Consider the following 20,965-nt stretch of genomic DNA (forward strand, 5'->3'; position numbering starts at 1 on the left):
AGTGAAGAAGAGAATGGTATTCGTTTTTTAAAAATCTGATTTTTATTTTTAATTATAACTTTACATTTTAAAAAATGTTCTAATATCTGATCTTATTCATGTGATAATTTTTTTCATAAACTATTATACCTGTCATTTACATTTTTACAACTTAGATAATATATGCATAATTTTTATGATTCCATAATTTTTATATTTGTATATTTGTTTTAATGCGTAAATTGGATATTTAAATTCATGTTCGATGTGTTTTGTATCTTATAATAAAATTTATGCATCGTTATAGCTATTCTTATTTAATATTTTATTTACACACAAACGTTCGAAAAGAACAAATCAATCTCATTCAATGTATTACCTATTAATGTTACTTTTAATTTTTGTCAACATGCTCTAAGTAATTTAAAAACTTCGAAAAATGTCTGGTCACATTTAAAGATTTTATTTTAATTCATATTATTCAATTAGTACTAATGAATTTGACCACAAAAAGCATTTTGAATACATTAACAGACATTCATAAAGTTGAACAGTTTTCAAATATCGATTTCATAAACACCTTAAATTCAAAAAGTAACAATTCAATGCGACGTTTGACGAAATCTTGTACAATTGGCATGATTTGTTCTTGTAAAACAGCTTAAATCGATAATCATTTCACAACTTTAAACAACAATTGATATCATATGTAACAACAACGAGAACAACGAGAAGAGTATAGTACATAGGCTGATTTGACATATTTACACAATACATGTTTTTTTATAACTATTTATCTCATGCATAAATATAAATATATTTTGTTATATCTGTATATTTCGAGTCAACGCGCGTGAAATATATGTATCCGAGGCGCGCGATACGCACTCGCAGTCTTCCTTGCAGCATCTCACGCTCTCGAAAGTGTATGTGTGTTGGTGTATGCATGTGTATGTGATATATATATCATGAGATGTGTGTTATATGTATTGCTCAACATTGGTATTTTTAACCTTCGTTCGAAAGCGAAAAAGAAGAAGATGAAAAAAAAAGAGGAAAAAACAGGTTTCGTACATTATCCGTATTGCGCAAGAGTCATCTATTTATTATCATATCTCGTGTGAAAAAATTGAGAGGTATAATATAATTCTTGCATACACGAGCCCGTATACGTACGTACAATATATAATATATAATATATAATTCATGTATATAATACATAATTTGTTTTCTGATCAATGATCGAGCGAGCGGCGATATAACAATATTTGGTCCGACGAGTGTGTATCTGGATGAGAAGGGGGATGAGTGTGGTGGTAGTAGTAGCAGTAGTAGCAGAGCGACGACGACGACGATGACCAGGAACGAGAAGAAGTAGACGAGGTGGTCCCCCCCGCGGCGGCTCAGGTAGACGTACTTTCAAAACGACGACTCCTTATTGCTCAAGAGAGCAGCGGACGACGACCTCGCCGTAGCGGCTACGGAGTGTAAATAGCGATGATGATGATCCCGGGGAGGCACACCTGTCGGAGCCTCCTCGAGTATCGGCCTCAAGGTGCCGCGACTCGCGATCGAGGCGGCGGTGGGCGGCGGCGGCGCGGGTGGAACCATCACGGCCGGCGGCGACACTATCACGTCCGGATCAGCCGCTAAATCGCAATCGTATCTCCACATCGTGCACTCAGGTTGGTCACCTTCTGCAAAGAGAAAAGCCATCGATAAATCGATCGATCGATCAATCAACGACATTATTCATCAGTCTCGAGGCGAGGAGAAATTTGCCCCATACGTACCTTGAGCCAAGCCTATGGCGGAAGTGGCTTGTCTCTGCCTCAGTTGTTGATGCTGCTGCTGCGTTATCAGCTGTTGTTGCTGCTGCTGCTGGCATTTGTGCGAATGACCGTGAATGTGGGAGTGCGAGTGTAGGCAGCTGCTGCTGTGTATGTGATGATGATGATGATGCGTGTGCGTGGGTAATGGGTTCAGCGTAGTTGGACGCTCCTGCTGCTGCTGCTGCCCCTGATACTGGACCTGCTGCTGTTCCAGCTCCAGCTGCATTTGATGCAGCTCCAGCTGCTGCTGCATGTCCAGCCGAGGCTGAAGCTGATGCTAGCTGATTCCTTCGTTGCTGGTGTTGGTGCTGAGCTCCACCGTCATTTGATCGTAGCTCAATGATTTCTTCATCTCCGTCATCGGTACCGCACGACCAGCTACCCGCTGCAATCATCATCAGCGAGATCGGCGTTATTTTTTTTTTTTTGCGTTAAATTTTTACGCGCCGAACTATGTAACTCGAATCAAACTCGAATGAGTTTCAAATTTCGATTCTGACGTCAGTAAAAACTCGTATATCAAACTTCCGTGCGTACAGCGTATACGAATAATGTAACGCGCTCAAGTACATTTAATTAATTATTATTAACCTTTTTTGCTGCAACTTTTATTTTTTTTCCCGAGCAAAAATGTTAAATGACTTTCGGTGCGTCGAGTTAAATTTTTTCATCGCGTCAATTTGAATGTAAATTTTTTTATATCGTTTAAAGAGAGCGCGCGCGCGTTACGCGAGCTGATTATTCACAAAAGAATGAAAAAATAACTTATGAATCATTCAAATTTGTAAATTCTCACGGCTACATAGTCGATCTTTAAAAATGAATATAATCCAAAAAAATTTTTTATAAAAAAAGAAGCGATGACCGGTCGATAATCCGATATCAATCGTATTAAATTGTGGAAAACATGGAGCAAAAAATAAAAAAGCAGCAAGCATCTGTATGCGACAAAAGTAAAGAACTTAGTTGTTTAAACAACAATATCGTTAATGAATAATTCATCAAGCTCAAGCACACATCTAAAGAGAGAGAGAGAGAGAGAGAGAGAAACACGCTCAGGCAAGCCATTAAGATCATGTGGAAAAGTTATAGCAAACGTGTACATATATCGCGCCCACATGCAGCAGAACATGCAGAAGAGAGGAGTGAATGAAGCTATGCGTTACGGAGCCAAGACAAACAAACTACACACACACATATAACACACATATATTCGTGTATACAGGGAATACATACGCAGAGTGTGTCATAGAATATGTCACACACCCTCTACACGTACACACACATACATGCATATACGCACACACATCTCTAACACTGACGTGCATATAAATCAACACATCTTGTCTGCAAGCTCTCCGCAAGCTCTCTCTCGCGCGGCGCAAGCCGCAGCAAGAGCACACATACATATGAGCGTAGCATACACACACCTTTAGATACATAGATACATATACGTATGTGAGTGAATGTGAAATGGTGTAGAACGCGGAGAACGATGAAGACGTCTTTTATCCGTAAAGCTACGAGAGGTCTCGGCGCTAGACTCTTCTGATTGCTCTATGCGCGCGGAACACAGAGTGCAGTGGATGGGGGTGGGTGGGGGGGAGTTCCGGGTACACTGGGAGGAGAACGGGTTACAGCACATAAACGCACACAGGTGAAAAGTTGGTCAGCAGCAGAGGCAGCGTACGTATATATAGCGCGCAATTTTCGTGACTACGAGTACGCGTGTGGGGTACGTACATGTGAGTATGTATGTATGTATCTGGCGGTGTGTATAAGGAGCAAATGCACTCGTTAACTTTGATGCGCGCGACGATGACTATCTCTCCCTCTCTCTCTCTCTGCTCTCCGCATAGCTTGGCCCGCTGCACGCCTTTCGATCGCCTAGCCGAGTGTGTAGAGCTTGCAAGCTCAACGACCGGGCCATTATACCGAATTATCCGGCAGCAGTCGCGGTATTTGGTGCTCGACCATTTGTTTTTGTCGCCTTTAAAATATTTACCGCACTCGAGAAATTAGAGAGAGAGAGAGAGAGAGAGGGATAACACAAAATGATTGAAACGATCGAGTCTGTGTGGAGGTAACGAGGTCGCAATCTGTTAATCGGACTCGATCGACGTGATTCGATGTATAAAACGGTGTTGGGTGAAGGTAATTGGATTTGAAGCGTGCGATAATACGTCCTTGATGAGAGGGTAATATATAGTGAATAATCGATGCGTGTTTTATTCTTTTCTAAAAGTCCTATAATATATGATGTCTTGGGTGGTATATACGTGGTGAGCATGGTTTTTTCTTTTAATATATTGTGCACTGAGGATGCACGCGTGTCGCGTGACTCGAGATACTGACCATTCAACCAGGGTATCTCGTGGCCGGGCACGTAGGTCGTCTCCTGCTCGTGCTGCTGCAGATGATTGCCGACCTGAAACTGCTCGCTGCAGTGGCGCGAGGTGCGCCGCTGGTACATCATCGAGGCCTGCGAGCTGCACCGGCGACACTGCGACGTCGAGGCCGCGGCGATCATCGTCGAGGTGGTGGCCATGTGGCAGCCGCTTATGCCGTCGTCGACGACGACTCCACCGTCGCCCTGGGTCAGCGACGAGCAGCGCAACTTCGTGGCGGGCCGCTGGCGCGAGCCGCAGCGCACGGCGAAGCGCAGCTCCGACACCATTTCGGCGCATATCGACTGATATATTATACACATTGAGACGATATAAATCGGGTCTTTGCTTTGTTATTGAAAGCTCGAGTTTTTATTGTTGGCTGTGTTAGTCGACGTCGGAGTTTTTTTATACTCAACATCAAATATCCGTGTGTATTTAATTATGTATATTGTTCGCGATGCTTCGAGTGTGTGAGTCGTATTGAAAGCACAATCACAATGAGAGATAATATTATTTTTTTTACAAAACATATAGTATAGACAAATGATGCGGCAGTAGAATATTTTTAGCATGCTTTATTATTACACACACATATGATAAATGAAGTAGAATTAGAAATTTATACAGACACAGCTATAAATGTATGAACGCGGCTTTTAGTGTATATCGTAAATTATAATACCGCAGCTTCTTTTATTTTTTTTCATAAAAATTGTCGCAGCGAGAGCTGTATGTGCGAGACAAAAAAAGCGGCACAAGCTGAGCTCCTATGTAATATATAGTATATGATAATGTATAATGTAAAGTAAAGAAAAAAAAATTCGGTAAGGTACGAGAAGTGCAATTGCAAAACTATACTCACCCGGTCCGATTGGGCGTTTTTCTTCGAATTCCAGCAGAATTCCAGTATCGCCACGAGTATGGCCAAGGCCAGGCCGCAGAGCAGAACAACGAATACTCCACCTGTGTGCACGCGTGAAACGCATGAAAAATCATCATCGTACCTACGTACGTACGTGTATGAATCGTTCGCGAATTTTTCGAGCTCTATATAGCGATAATTAAATGTAAATAATCGTATTATACATCGCGGAGAGGTATATGACAAAAAATTCCTTTCCTTTCCCCATTCTGCGTGCGATTCTTCTTCGGTCTCGCGAGGTTATACAAAAAAAAAAAGAAAAAAGAACTATACATACGAGTGCGGGAGAGCTAGAGCTAGAGCTAGAGCAGCGGCAGCAGCTAAAGCGCATTGACGCCAAGTCGTGCGCGCAATATCAAACGCGGCGCGCATACTGTGCTGTACGCGCTCGGGCTAAAAGTCGAGTCTTTACCTCCCATCCCCTTACTACTACGCTCTAGCCCCGGATTTATAATACTCGATGCTTTTTGCGCTCTCTCGTCGTCGTAGTCGTCGTTTCTCTTCTTTTTGCTCTCTTTTTCCATCCGAGCTAGTAGCTTAGAAAAAAAGACGACTTTTGTATTTTTGAACAATCGTTTTAATCCTATCGTTTTCAACGTATGCGATCGAAACTATACACGGGGTCGATTTTTTACACGCAGCGACACTGAGAGAGAGAGAGAAGAGGAGCTCGACTCAAGATAATTCTGCGATAGCTCTCACCTTTAAACTCCGTGAGAACGAGAATACAATGGTGACTTTTTTTTCAATTAAATGTACTTGGTCTACTCGGTTGATGTCGACGAAGAGGACACGGATCAGTCCAAGCTGCGAGATGTAAAAAAATCCTGCAGCGAGATCGATCGAACATATATATACCCGCGACGCACAAATTAAATTATTTTTTTTTTATTACTGCACGGCTCGATCGCCGCTCAACGAGCAAGAAGAGGCGAGTGAAAAATAACGTCTCTTTCATTTTTCTTATCGTCGTCCGTAGTAGCGTATAGCGCGCCGGAGAGACGATGATTATTATTATTCTAATACCGAAGTAGTAGTGCAGCGGCTGTTTGCTCGCGGCAGCTATGCAGCAGCAAGGAGATCGCCTGAGTATACATGTGCGTCGGGTAAGATAGCTCGTTAGTCAGGTCTTTTGCGGGACGTGAAAGGCGCGCGCGCGGCAAGATAACCAAGTTATAATTTCCGCACTTAATGTGTCTCTTTGCTCTCGTTTAATTTAAGCACACTGCTGCTGCTGCGGAGTGCCAGGAGAGAGGTGCTAGCAGCTCCCCGAGATAGAGAAAGAGAGAAGAAAGAGAGCGAGTAGGAAGAAGAAAAAAAAAGAATGCCGACGTATTATTGTTTTCCTACCTGCCGCGCGCGCGATATAATAATATTATCATCGTTATTATTATTATAACTTGGAGCGAGAGAAGTAAGATCGTTGAAATCCATTCCGTCTCTTTCCCGTCGCACATACGGCAAGAGTACTCTTTTCTAGCCCCACACGCTCGCTCGCGTCGCGCGCTGTATATACTCACCGATGTTTTCGATGCCAAGAGCATTAGCCTTGCTCTCTTTGCTCTTGTCGTCGCGGTTGCACACGTCCCCGGTGTTCTTCCACCACTTGTCGTAGAGAATCTGAATCACACCCTTTTCCTGCAGCTCCAGTATGGCGAGAGATATTTTGTCGCGCCACGGCGAACCTGTATAGAGTAAGAAAGAAAAGCTCTTAGTGCCGCGCGTATTTCATCCTAAATATAATATGATATATAAAAGGAGCGCGCGAGAGTATATAAGTGCGTTATGTATTATACGTATATATACCTTTGGGCGTAGCGATGCCGTAGCCCTTGCTGTCGAGCAGCGCCCCGATCTGCGTCAGATTGCAGTCCCGCTGCACGGCGTAATCGAGCATGGTCGACTCCATGAGGAAGGCGTAATTGCCCTCGAGGACGCGCTTCACGCCCTTCTCGTAGTCCGACACGAAGACCGAGGGCTGCTTGGACTCCATGAAGCGCCACATCTTCTGGTAGATGGCGATCTTGGAGTCGCGGAAGAAGGTCATGGTGCTGCCGCCCTCGAGGGTGCCGTACGGGATGTCCGTCTGCTCGGCGAGATCGGCCGCGTTCTCGATCGGAGTGATCATGCGCTCGACCGTGAGGAAGGCGGCAAGATTGGCAGTGTACGAGGAGATGATGATCAGGGTGAAGAACCACCAGATGCCGCCGACGATACGCGTGCTGGTAGCCTGTCGTTGTGGTTTGTTGACACATGAAAGATGCCAGTATGTATTTTTCGTCTCTCTATGTTTTTGTGCCCTATACGTGGCAGGATACAGTCGCGAAATGTATAAGCGAGTTTTCATCTCTCGGTCATGGACAATGTAAAGAATTTCATGAGGCTTAAAAAGTTACTGAAGGTCTGACGGGAGAAGACAATTTTTGTACATCAACGTACAAAGGATAATATACAACACTTTATTTATCGGTTTAAGATTCCCGCTAACCCGCGAATACAGAACCGTGTCGATTGCGAATATTTTGCTTCTTATATAGTAATTTAATCTGTTTTTACCACTTAAAGGTGCGAAGTACGCCATCTAGGTAAAGAATCAGAACTACATTGAATTTTGATCGTTCTGACTGCACGCGTTCGTCATCTGTATATCATTCAGTCAAACATGCATTGTACCGTTGGTTACAAAACGTACATATTTATTTTCAAATCTCTTAATATTTTTTGATAACTCTTTGAAGTAATGTTTTTCTCTATCATAGTACCATGGGATTGAATCGATCGTTTATTCACTTCATTCGAAAATATTTCGATTGACTTACTCGATTTTTTTCATTTGATTCGACAAAATGTTTTTTGTGATCAAAAAATTAATCGCTTACTTTCTGCAAACAACTAACCTACTATCACTTAAATTATACAAGTATTTTTATTTTGTCACTTGCAGATTTACAAATGAAGATACTCGCCATCTAGTGGTGGAAGATTAAATTTGTATTATCGTATTTAAAGTGGTTGAAAACTGGTCTACTTTTTTGGACTGATATGTCATTTTCAGATCATTTAAAATGCGTTCGATATTTGTAACATAATTTTAATAGAAAATTTTCCAAAAACGAGCCAATTAATGGTAATATAATTCAGCCCATTTTCAATGGTCAATTTTTCGTTATTGAGACATTATATTAACGTTGAGCATTTCCACCGGGGAATACGCGAAATAATATCGACGAAACGAGAATATATACGTAAAATATCACTCGCTTATGCATATCGCCTTTTTTTCCACCGACTCATATATGAGGAAATATATGTATAGATGTGACTATTCTGGAAAATCGTACGAAAGGAAGAGGAAAGGTTTTGCGTTCGTGTTTAAGCCGGAAAATCGATTATCTTTTCTCCCTCTCTCTCTCTCTCTTTCTCGCTCTCTCGGTTTCTCTCTTATTCTCATTGTTCGCAGTAGAGTTTTAACTTAGTTGCAGCGAATAGCGGCTGTGCTGCTGCTTCTGCCTCTGCTGCTTCTGCTGCTTTGCACACACTTTTGCGCTTCTGTGTGTGCATCTGTTGGTAAATGAAAAAAAAAAAAAAAAATGAGAAAAAAAGTTGAGAAAAATCTTATAAATATGCCCTTCTCGGATCGTTGTATATTTAATCTGTTTCATGATATGATAGTCGCACATGCCGCAATAATCAACGCAGAGTTTCTCTCTTTCTCTCTCGGAGCACCATATGTAAAGAGGAAAATAACGAAAATTGTAGCAAAGAACGCACAAAAATAGCGACATGCTAATTGTGCTAAAAGGTATATTTATGCGAGCGAGTCGTGATTTAGGTGTACGAGCGTGTATATCATCGTTCTTTCTAAAACTCGTAAAGCAGCGCAGTAATTTTTCGTCGTGTAAAACGATGATTTAATTGTTCGAGAGCTATCGAGGCGTGCGCGCTGCTGAAATTTTCGCTATGCGAAAAATGACTCTCGTTATAAATATACGTTCGACACTTTTACATTTTGGTTTATTATTTTACACCGTGTATTTTATTATATTCGTGCGCAGACGGAAAAAGGACCGTCGCAGTCGAACAATGACGATTCACGTTGAAGCGCGCAAAAATCACCCGACTGGTACAGGACGCGAGGTAAATTCACGCCTCGATGAAAGTGCGTGGCCTTTTTACTCTCTGTTCTACCTTGTGCGAGTATGTATGTGTATAAGTATGTATGTTTCAGGGATGTACAGCTAGTTTGAAAATTGCATTCGTCATGCAATGAAAATCATGCACGTGCAGGAAAAGTATATAACATAGTAGTTACATGCAAAAAAAAATCGAGAATGAAAAAAGGGATCAATTATATTTTATGTTCAAACATCTCGATCGAGGTGCTCACACTTTATCGCCAAGCGCCAAGAAATCTGTGTGTCAATCATGCGGCATGCAGCGGTTACAGTAAATAATAATCATGACAGTAACAATTAATAATAATAAATAAACAATTCATTCGCCAAAATTATAATCATGCAACACATCCCAGCAGGCGTAAAAAAAAAGAAAAGTGACTCGAAAGTTTCCGTCTGCGGAGACATAGAGAGAGAAAAGATAGAGAATAAAGGGAGAGAGAGAAAGGAACAGAGAGAAAAAAAAACTAGAACAACATATAATATTTACATATGGTGCTCTGAAAGGGTATTACATATGAAACTTTATCGAGTTTAGCTATATATTCGTATATATATATATCATGATGTATATGCGGCATGTGTGATATTATATGGAAAACAGATATAAATATGTGCTTGTACGACGTACCCTGGGATTGAGATCGCTGCCCTGCTGCATCAGCGTGCCGATGGTGAACCAGAAGCTGTTGGCCAGGGTAAAGTCGTTGACCATCTGGGGCAGGACAATGTCCTCGTCGTCCGGGTCGCAGTAGCTGACGTGACTGCCCTGACCCAGCGCGATGATCGTGAACCAAAATTGCAGAAGAGAGAAAAAACAACAACAACAACAACAACAATAGCAACACAATTCACGAGATCAGTTTACCGAGGAGGGGGTGCGTCGTAGCTGGTCCTACCTGTAAAGGGCACTTGCAGCTGGGGCAGGGCGCGGGCTCGGCCCACTCGTTGGGGGATATACGCGCGACGATCCAGATGGTCACGGAGACGCAGACATAGGCGGCGAGCATCGTCAGCCAGATCTCCACCGCGAGCGGATTCATGAAGGAGAACAGCGGCGATGGCTCTTGCGCCGTTACCTATATTTTTTTTCATACTTTTTTGAATTTTTGGGCCAACAATGCAGAATCGAATTGAGAGAGAGCAGAGAGGGAGTTCACACACACATAACACCCAACACACGAGTCGAGAGAGTAACTCCGTAATAATCGATTTTCCGTCCGAGTTATCACGCCGCTCGCCGCTCTGTATTGTACCTTCGGATTGAGTCCGCTGCCCTGGCGCAGAAACGTGCCGGTGATGAACCAGAAGCTGTTGCTGATGGTGAACTGATTCTCGACGACCTCGGTCTCGCCCAGACACGGATGGGGATTGTTCCACTCGTAGGGGCTGAAGCGCGCCATCACGAAGAGGGTGAAGCTGACCAGCATGTAGGCCGCGAGGACGTAGAGCCAGATCTCCACGGCGAGAGGATTCATGAAGGAGAAGAGCCGAGTGGGTTGACTGCTCGGTACCTATTGTGCGTGGGCATTTATAGACAACTCGTGTTTTTGCTTCTCGGCTTGCATCTCTCGTGGACAACCACCCATGCATTTTCGTATCGTATATGATATATCTCGTGCTCGTGCCTCATGCTCGCGTGTCGGGTTCAAGCTCTCGGATTCGTGAGCTTTTTTTTTGGTAATCACAATGGATGTATCGAGAAAATGTATAGAGTACGCTACTCACCTTGAAGAGGATGCCTATGCCGAGGTTCATGAAGGGTTTCGTGAAGTCGATCACGCTCTCGCGGGCATAATTGATGGTCATCGATGCCACTGCGAGATCGGCTCTCTGTACATCGTAAAAAAAGGAGAAAAAAAGAACGAGATAAGTACATAACGCAACTGCTGCTGTTGCCACGTGCGAGCAAGCGCTCGAGCGCGTGCACACGACTGCACGAAAAAAATCTCGACTACTCTCTACACGCCGGCGTAGTATTTTCAATCGAACCTTAATAAATGCATTAGACCGAGCGCATCGGAAAGAGAAAAAGAAATCCCCCTTTTTTTCCTCTGGCGCACTCTTTACTCTAAAGGCGGGCGAGAGAGAGAATTTGATTTACTTCTTGACGCCACTTGACGAACTTCCTGTGCCTCTCTGCGCCGAGGCAGACAGGCAGGCAGCAACTATCCTACGCTGGTACGCGGGTGGACGAGGCTTATCTCTCTTACTCTCTCTCTCTCTCTTATACTCTAGCTCGTGCTCGGCTCTCTCGTATACTACTCTCTATATATCTCGGGGATAAAAGTGTATAGTTGCGCGCCTTAGGCGAGAAATAGCGCAAGGAGGCAACGACTACGACGACAACGACGAAGAACGAGAACGAGAGAGGATAGAGAGTAAAAAAAGAGAGAGAAGACGCGAGAGCGAGACAATTCGTACCGGCTTCTAACGAGAAAGTCGTTGTCTTCGCGCGAGCTTTTTGCTTGGCTTTTTTTTTCCTCTCGCTATACCCTCCGCGCTCGCTCGCACTCTCTTCTGCGCCGCGCGCGCTCAAATAGAATTTTTCCTCGCGCGTACTTTTCTTCTGCATCCGTTTCTTTCCCTTTTACTTCTTTTTTTTTTTTTTTTTGCTTAACTCGCAACTCTTATAACCATCCACTCGCGTGGTTTATTACCTACCTACTTATAATACACTCTTTACACGCGTCTTTATACGGCCGACTTCCTTATCTTTCGCTTGATACTGAAGCAGCTGCTGCTACCCGTGTTTACACCCAATAAAATCATTGGCACAAATACTGCCTGGAACAATTTTTTGAATCATTTCTCTTATATAGTGCGCGTCCCTTACCCCCCATTACGTCGTCGCAGGATTACTCGAAAATCCTTTTAAGGCAATTCGCGGCAACTTTTTCACGAGTCGTTTATGCGCGCGCGCGCGAATAAAAATTAATAAAATACTTTACAAAACTTTTCTTCCTACTAGTCCCAAGCCGGCCTCGTTATTATTAATTCATTCCCCTTCGTACAGGTCGAATGAAATAAAAAATGTATCGAATACATTTGTACGATTTATATGTATTTGAAAAACATATTTTTCATGCACGGAACCTCTGCACTGCGCGGAGCTTTGGAAAAGTATGAAAACGACAAAATCTGTACCGAGAGAAATATATACGTATTATATATATTGTGATTTTGAATTTAAACAGATATCTATATCTCGGCGTCACGCTTGGGCGCGGAAAAAAAGCTTCGCGGTGCGTCTTTGCGTCGAGAGAAGAAGAAGAAGAAGAAGATCTCGACCCGATGAATTGTTACACGCGTACATCGCGCCGCGCACCGAGATCTACCTTTTTTTCATATTGAATATGAAATGTATAGATATTTTTTCTTGCCTCGCGGCTCACGTAATGTTTTTTTCCAAGTCCCGGATCTCTATCTGTCTATCTATCTCTCTACATATCACTTCTAGTCATGAATTATTCAATTTTAATTTAGCGCCGCGCACGACGAATCTAAATATACTCCTCTGCTGCACGTTGTCGTGGGCGGGGGAGCGATAATTGCCGCTGCAGCTTACTTTTTCCATGAGCTCGCGCACGATGCCGTTCCACTCCTTGGTCTCGGGGTCGTAGACGCCGTACATGTGATCGGGCACCAGCCTGATGGCGTACTGAAAGCCCACCTGGCCGGCTATCCACTTGAGCAGGTCGATGCAGAAGCCCTCGAATCGCGCGTTGCCCGTCAGATTTTTGTCCTCCTTCACCATCACGTACGGCTTTTCCTGTAATATACGGAATATATATAGTGATGATAAGAAAAAAAAAAGTTAAGTAAATGCGAGAGATGCGTCTCGAGAGGGAGAATAATAAAATGCATATGAACGCGGCGCAGCGCTCGCGCGCGAGTACATTCGGTTATAAGGTACGACGGGGTTTAAGAGCTCGAGTTTGAATAAATAAATTTGCCCTCGACGCGCTCGCTCGCTCACGACTCTGTCTAAGTGTGTATTCGTGTGCTTGTGTGCAGAGGTACGTACGTATAACACCGAATGCACCCTTGAGATGTACGCTGCCTCGCGTATATATAGAGCAGTTTTAAGAGTCGTTTATTCGCCAAAATCACTATCCCGACGCCCTGCGCCTGCAGTAGTCCCTCGGGTCTCGACGTGTAAAAGTAATTTCCGCATTACACAGACGTGTAAATTGAGTCATTTTGGGTGTGTGTGCACTTGCAGAGCGATCGAGCGAGCCATGGCGAATTAATTTTTGGATTTTTCGTCCGTACAAAAAATAATATTTTCTTTCTAAAGGTAACGATTGCGAGGATACCGTCGGTGCCCGGCAATTAAAACGCGCTCGACGAGATAAGACCGGCGAATAAATGCCGCGGCGCAAGATGTAAGAGCGGCAATTAAGGGCGGCGCTGCAGATATACGCAGCTGCTCGTGCAGGCCCAGCGACTCTCCCCCCTGTGTAACCTGACTTATAGGCCATTCGTTCGCATAAGCTATATTACCTCTCTGGTCATTACGACGAGGGTGATGTTGGTGGCGCTGGTCTCGTAGAAGGCGCCGACGTCGGATATGTTGACGCCGCTGCCCAGCTTCCACTCGCCGACCTTCACCAGCTCCTCCTTCTTCAGCTTGAGCAGGTCCAATTTGAAGTTGGTGCGCTTGCCCTCGTTGAACTCGATGTGGCCGGTCAGGCCGTGCAGGTCGGCCTGGGGTAGCAGAAAAAATTACATGGGTGTACTTACATGGCACGCACAGGGGCGGGTTATGGAATGAATATTAAAATTTTTTATCATTCGCGTGTATAAGGATCTATTTAATTTATTTTGTTTTTTGTGAATTTGATGTTGTCTGTAAGGAGTTTTTCTTGGAAATCATTAGTTTTAGGAGACCATACAATTCCTCGAAAAAATCGTCACTGAATGAGAATTTTAAATTGTTTTAAGTAGTATATTGTAAGGATAATGTATAAACAGATAAATCGGTACTTTGTAAACAATAAGCTCATTATAACGATCTCGACACATTCTTTCGACACACTGATCATGTTTATAGTAAAAATAAATTGGTTTGAATGTTGTCTTTCTCGATGAAACAAATATTAATACCAAAAGATAAATTTTACTGATTCAATTTTCGTGGTACTAAATAGATGGAACTATTGCTAAATTCATACACCAAAATGGATAAAAGTGAGAAGAAATCTGAAGCAAATGTCTCGAAAAATAATTCAAGTGAACACGACATTGCCGTTTCAGACGACAAAAATTGCCAGGTGGCATTTACACTAAAATCAAGCATGATAACACACCGAGATGAAATTCACAATGAACCAAAAGACTTTGCATGTGACAAGTGCAATAAGAAATTTGCATTCCGAAGTCATTTGAGTAGACATCAAATATCAGTACACAAAAATCGTGAAGATTACTCATGCAACAAGTGCGAGAGGAAATTTGAAAATAAATTGACTTTACTTAAGCACAAAAAAATATTCCATGACGTTTTAAAAGATTACTTATGTGAAAAGTGCGCCAAGAGATTCGGAAAAAGACAAAATTTGCTCGTGCATATGAAAACAATCCACGAGGGTCGTAAAGATCATGTATGTGACAAATGTGAGAAGATGTTTGGACAAAAATCGAGTCTAACTTGGCATCAAAACACAGCACAGGGAAGTTGCAAAGATTATGCATGTGACAATTGTGAGAAGAAATTTACACATAGAGCATGTTTGCTCTACCACCAAAAAGCGGTCCACCAAGGTCGGAAAGATTTCGTATGCGATGAATGTGAGAAGGAATTCGGATACAAACATCACTTGATTTTCCACCAAAGGACAGTACATGAAGGTCATAAAGATTTCACATGCGAAAAGTGCGATAAGAAATTTGGATACAAATCGCATTTGCTTGTGCACATAAAAACAGTACACGAAGGTCGGAAAGATTACACATGCGAAAAATGTAAGAAGGAATTCGGATACAAACATCACTTGCTTTTCCACCTGAGGACAGTACATGAAGGTCAGAAAGATTTTACATGCGACAGGTGCGAGAAAAAATTTGGACAAAAAAACCATTTACTCTGCCACCAAAAGACAGTACACGAAGGTCGCATAGATTATGCATGTGACAAATGCGACAAAAAGTTTGGGGTTAGAAGTAATTTAATAAAACACCAGAAGATAGTACACGAAGGTCGCAAGGATTACACATGTGACAAATGTGAAAAAAAATTTGGACTAAAATGGCAATTGATCAGACACCAAAAGACCGTTCACGAAGATCAGAAGAATTTCACATGTGACAAGTGCGAAATAAAATTCGGACAAAAATCGAATTTGCTTTTGCACCAAAAAACAATACATGAAGGTCGCAAAGATTTCGCATGTGACAGATGTAAAAAAAAATTTGGGCGAAAATCAAATTTGCTTGGGCATCAAAAGGCAGTCCACGAAGGTCGGAAAGATTACTCATGTGACAAGTGCGAAAAAAAATTTGCATCCAAGCAGTATTTGCTTCTCCATCAAAAGACAGTACACGATGGTCGCAAAGATTATGCATGCGTCAAGTGTGAGCAAATATTTAAAAAAAAATCACATTTGTTTCGGCACCAAAGTATAGTCCATGAAGGACGAAAAGATTACCCATGTGAACCGTGCCAGCAACAATTTGGAGAAAAATCAAAATTGATTAGACATCAAAAGACAGTCCACGAAGGTCGGAAAGATTACTCATGTGACAAGTGCGAAAAAAAATTTGCATCCAAGCAGTATTTGCTTCTCCATCAAAAGACAGTACACGATGGTTGCAAAGATTATGCATGCGACAAGTGCGAGAAAGAATTTGGACAAAAAGTGAATTTGCTTAAGCACCAAAAAGTAGTCCATGAAGGTAGTAAGGATTTAGCTTGAGACAAATGGGAGAAGAAATGATGATTAACAATTGTAAATAAGTATATAGATACTTATAAAGATGTGTTTTTAAAATTAAAAAAAAAAAAATTGAAATGATTGTGTATTACTCGAACCTTTTTCGGCTACTTGCTTGCCTTAGCTCTTGATGAGCTTTTAATGATAAGCAACCCTGAATTTATCGAACATGAGCTAGGGAAATATATTGAAAAATTGGCTGAGAGACGGATTATTTTTTATGCATGAGACACGATCGATAATAAAAACATATTTTATCTAAAAAAACCAACGTGGAGCCTTTTATTAATTTAATTTAAACCCAAGAAAGTTTTCTAAATTTCTTAAAAATTAGCAAACGATCTCACAGTTGTTTTAGAATTATAACCCGAGTGGCGAATGAGAGCTTGCGTAGAGGTGGCACTTTTTCTAATCCACCACCGCAATGTCACGTAGCAGAGCTTGCGACGACGATCGCGCAAAAGGCCATATTATTCGATTTTAAACTCTATTTGCGCGACGCTATGTCCTTTCTCTTTCTTTCGTTTCTTTTTTCACATAAGTAAATCAACGGAATATATCTTTGAATCATAGTGTAGCGTCGCTGCCCGCCTACCTCCGTAGCGGTGGTAGTAGTAGTAAACGCGCAAGAGCCAAAATATACTACTCTACGCGAGCGACGAGCTTTAGCCCGCGCGCGTACATATTCGGTGCGTTAATGTATGCAAATGAAAAATTATGCATGTATATTAATACACGTGTAGCAGCAGCGGCAGCATTCAGAGGTCATATATAGCGCGGAGCACGCGTGGTGGAATCCACGCACGACTGGCGTTCTCACTCTCCTCGAAATTAAATTGCTAAAGAGATGCAAAAGATTTTTAAGAACTCGCGTACGCGTTATACACACACACCGGCCCAAGCGTTGACATGCGAGTTGAAACATATTTCTTTCTTTTTTATTCTTTTATTTATTTTTTTTTTCATTTTTTTCGGACTAGCGAGCTAGCGAGACACTTATACGCGTACGCGTTTATATGGCTAGCATATAATGAACGTCGCACAGCCGTGCTCTTGATTATACGCGTAGCTGCTGCTGCTGCTGCGGGAATTTTCACGTGAGCTTTGCATGGTACACGCGACGAGCTCGGCTAATTTAGTTTTGCGCGCGCCGCGCGTGGTGTGTCCTTCGGTGGCAACTTCTTCTCTCTTCATTTTTGTTGTAACTAATGTATGTAATTTACGTACGAAAATCTCGATCGTTAAAAGTAGCACGTGATACACCCGCGTGAAGTAAATAATATGTAGGCGCGCGCAGACACATTATCGATATATATTATATGTGCCTCGATTTACCGCTGGGTTATATGTATTTGCGGGCTGCTGCGGCGGTGGCTTGCACTTCAAGTTACAGCGCCAGCTGCAATTGAAAATGTAACGACGATTCGCGAAGCTGCATCGAAGTAATGACGGCGCAACCGTATCCCGCAAAGAGGCTTCGTTAAGCACGTGTATCTGCACGCGCGCGGGAGTTTGTCATTAATTGTGGCACACATATTCGAGATACATATATACAGGGCCAGAGACAGTCGTCGTAGTAGTCGTTGTGTGGCATTGTTATGCAAATGGCGCATTTCGTCATTAGGAGTTGGGCGCGGCGCGGCGACAAATTAACTTGGCGCGCCCCTCGTATATATAAACGTACTCGTAGTAGTGTGCTAGTACAGAAATGCGTGTACATAGACGATGATGACGACGGACGGACGGGCAGGTGGGTGGCCAATATTATAATCGACAACTGCAGCGGTACAGGTACTTGGGTTACTGCGAGTACTATACATACGGTATATACTTACGGAATTGATGTAATTGTAAAGCGATAGACCGTCGTCCCAGGGCTCCTCGCGCTCGCAGGACAGATTGGCGGGTCGTAGCACGTGACTGCGATCCAATGCGGCGAGGCCGTGCACGAACACCGCCACGCTGTCGTACATGAGGGCTGGCTCAGCCTGTGCATGAATCGAGAGAGGAAGTGAACATTTTACTTTTTCGAGTTATTGTAATTGATATAAATGTCATGGATCTTCGCACGTACTTGGATGATGCCGGATTTGTTGAGTATCGAGTGGCCGACCGGCTGGAATCGTTCCATGTGGCGCAACGCCTCGATCACCGTGGGCGCCTCCGAGTCGACCAGTCGAAACGCCGTCATATTTACACTGTTGTACTTGAAGTCCTCCAAGTCGAACGTTTCCAAGTCCTGCGCGATGACAATTAATTAATTACTTATTCTATTGGATCACAATATAATCAAATACTCACGAAAGTCGTGAACATGTAGTGGTATCGGTAATCGTTCATTTGTAATTGTAATATCTGCGGAGGGGACAAAAACGATTATTCAACGACATTGCAACAAAAATAATTATTATATTATCAACTTGCCGCTCTAAAGAATTGTTGCATAAATCTAGGATCGGTGTCGATGATTAGTTTGTAAATCTCCTTGTGACGAATCTCCTTTAGTACTTGTCTATAGGTGCCGGGACCAGCCTGGCGAATGAACATCTCCGTTTTCGGCGAAGGCGGCGATTTCACTAAGTCTTGCAGTTTGAACAAACCTGCGTCAAATTGACGAGAAAAGATGATAAATACGATGAGAAGAGCTAGAGCTGAACATTCGTCCCGAAGAAGAGATGTATAAGATAATGTATTATTCTATCGGGGGAAGTAGATTGTCGCGCGCGGAAGAAAATGACAAAGAAAACCATGATCTTTTTAAGAGCCTGGGACGCGCATCGACGTAGCGCACATAGCCGAGGGATGATAGATGGAATGAATAGCGAGGACGGGACCCAGAGGGTACATCTAGCAGCTCTCTCTCTGCGGATAAAAGAAAAGTTGAAACGAGCCAAGTTGTACGAACTCGTCCTCCCGCGCGTCACTTCCGTTTTCGTTCAATCTTATCCGTTTATTGTTTTCCTTCGCGGCCGCGTATAACCATAATAATCTTACGGAGATGGCTATACGGAGCTCCGACCGCGCGTAGTAGCTGTAGCGCGCGAAAATCAGCGATCCGCCGCGCTTCCGTGTACGGAGTTGGATCGATCGTCAGGCGCTGTATAATAGGCGACTCACCAAAATCCTCCTCGTAAATAATGGCAACCTTGGTCCAGTTCAAAAAAGTCATAAGGTCCTTGAAAGCTCGATTGAGATGATCCTGGGCGGGATAAAGATTAATACTGAACTCCTTGAAGCTCGGCTCGAAGTCGAGGCGGGCCTCGATGTGCGGCACGTCCAGGGCCTCGCAGATGCTCTGGATGTGCGGCCCGAGCAGCGAGTCCGTCGGCCCGAAGATGGCCTGGACCGAGCGCGACAGCTGCTTGCAAGCTGCAACAACAGAAGTAAAAACATTTTACTTTTTTCTCTTCTTTACTTTGGCTTTGAATAGATCTCTCGCTGCCGAAATCCGAGAGAAAGAGACAAAGAGCAATCGATCGAAAAAAGAGAGAGAAAAGAAAGAATTGATGTTGCGTTGGGTATGTACCAGAGTCGGTGCGCGCACCGACGACGGTAAAGTTTTCCCTGGGGGGTACCTCAGCGCGAGATCGTTTTCTCCGGCGATCGCGTCAGTACTGAGCTCGCGCAAGCTCGAATAATAATGTTTCGACTTTGAAAAAGTCCCGATTTTCGTTCTTTCGTTTTCTTTTTCTACTTTTATTTTTTTTTGCTCGATTCACAAACTCTCGCTCTCGTTCTCTTCGTCTATGAGATTAAATTTCTTTAATTTTACGTCGGCATTACATTAAATTTGCTCTCTCTCTCGCGCGTCTGGAAAATGTTGAAAGTCACGACCCGCGCTCCACCCTCTCCCCCCTTTCGTGAAAGTAATGGTATTTCAGTTGAAGAGCTACTGCTGCTGTAGCTAGCTATAGCTAGCTTATAGTATTGTCTAGCGCGAAACTGCAATTTTAACCTTATTTCAGCAGCTCGCCCCCTCCCGAGGTTGTACAATGTATAAATACAGCTGCAGCGACGAGGAGCCGGAGGTATACATAGAAGAGAGCGCGCGGAGAGAAAGAAGGGCATTATCAGATTGAAATAGACCCGCGCGTTCGAGAGCCCGTGCATGCTTTATCTTGGGCCTTTTAGGCGCGCCACACACGTGTGTATACAGCGAAGCCCGAGCGTTGAACTCGGCTCTTTCCCTTCTCAATTTTTTTTTCGCTTTTTTATGTAGCAGCCTAGCATAGGGAGGGTACACACAGGTAGCGATCATAAGTGCATAAACGACGTGTGGGTGTCTCGGTTGAGTAAAAGAAGCAAGAGGCAACCAACCTTTTTTCGACGTTCGAAACGAATCGTCTTTAGGCACGTACTGGATATCGTATACCACAGTGGTGTTGGGCAATATCATTCTCTCCTTGTTGATTTTGTAGACGGCGTATTTGAACGCCAGCTCCGACGGGCTGTCCTTCTGGTCCTCGGTGAATATCGCACCTGGTGTAGCGACGAAGTTCGCATGAAAAAAGAATACAGCGTATTATAAATGTATGCCAAATTTAGACGCGTATATCCTGAAATATGTTCAAGATTTCTGTGTGTGTGTATAAATTATTATTGTGTATACGTGTGCGATGCCGCACGGCATCAAGTTGACACACAAGACAGTATTTACGCTCGCAGCTCGCGCAAAGCGTGATAAAATTAGCCAAGTACGACGACGACGCTGCAGCTACGTGCTGCAGAGCGA

General features: G+C 43.2%; 1 protein-coding gene across 1 annotated transcript in view; it reads right to left on the bottom strand.

Annotated features, from left to right (window-relative positions):
- Window positions 1-1,190: 1,190 nt before the first annotated feature.
- Window positions 1,191-20,965, bottom strand: part of LOC106657205 (glutamate receptor ionotropic, kainate 2-like) — a 40,079-nt gene continuing 20,304 nt past the window's right edge. Inside the window, exons 2-19 of the mRNA XM_023458992.1 lie at window positions 20,551-20,712; window positions 19,351-19,602; window positions 18,658-18,833; window positions 18,535-18,588; window positions 18,308-18,472; window positions 18,069-18,221; window positions 13,805-14,008; window positions 12,867-13,070; window positions 11,027-11,131; window positions 10,198-10,377; window positions 9,930-10,067; window positions 6,930-7,353; window positions 6,644-6,808; window positions 5,064-5,164; window positions 4,167-4,503; window positions 1,949-2,196; window positions 1,773-1,860; window positions 1,191-1,676 (exon numbers count right to left, since the gene is read on the bottom strand). Coding sequence (XP_023314760.1) covers window positions 1,399-1,676; window positions 1,773-1,860; window positions 1,949-2,196; window positions 4,167-4,503; window positions 5,064-5,164; window positions 6,644-6,808; window positions 6,930-7,353; window positions 9,930-10,067; window positions 10,198-10,377; window positions 11,027-11,131; window positions 12,867-13,070; window positions 13,805-14,008; window positions 18,069-18,221; window positions 18,308-18,472; window positions 18,535-18,588; window positions 18,658-18,833; window positions 19,351-19,602; window positions 20,551-20,712 — 3,434 coding nt within the window. The 3' untranslated portion in view covers window positions 1,191-1,398. The remainder of the gene's footprint in view (window positions 1,677-1,772; window positions 1,861-1,948; window positions 2,197-4,166; window positions 4,504-5,063; window positions 5,165-6,643; window positions 6,809-6,929; window positions 7,354-9,929; window positions 10,068-10,197; window positions 10,378-11,026; window positions 11,132-12,866; window positions 13,071-13,804; window positions 14,009-18,068; window positions 18,222-18,307; window positions 18,473-18,534; window positions 18,589-18,657; window positions 18,834-19,350; window positions 19,603-20,550; window positions 20,713-20,965) is intronic.

Source organism: Trichogramma pretiosum, unplaced genomic scaffold, assembly GCF_000599845.2.
Source record: "Trichogramma pretiosum strain Unisexual culture from Peru unplaced genomic scaffold, Tpre_2.0 scaffold66, whole genome shotgun sequence".
Taxonomy (NCBI): Eukaryota; Metazoa; Arthropoda; class Insecta; order Hymenoptera; family Trichogrammatidae; genus Trichogramma; species Trichogramma pretiosum.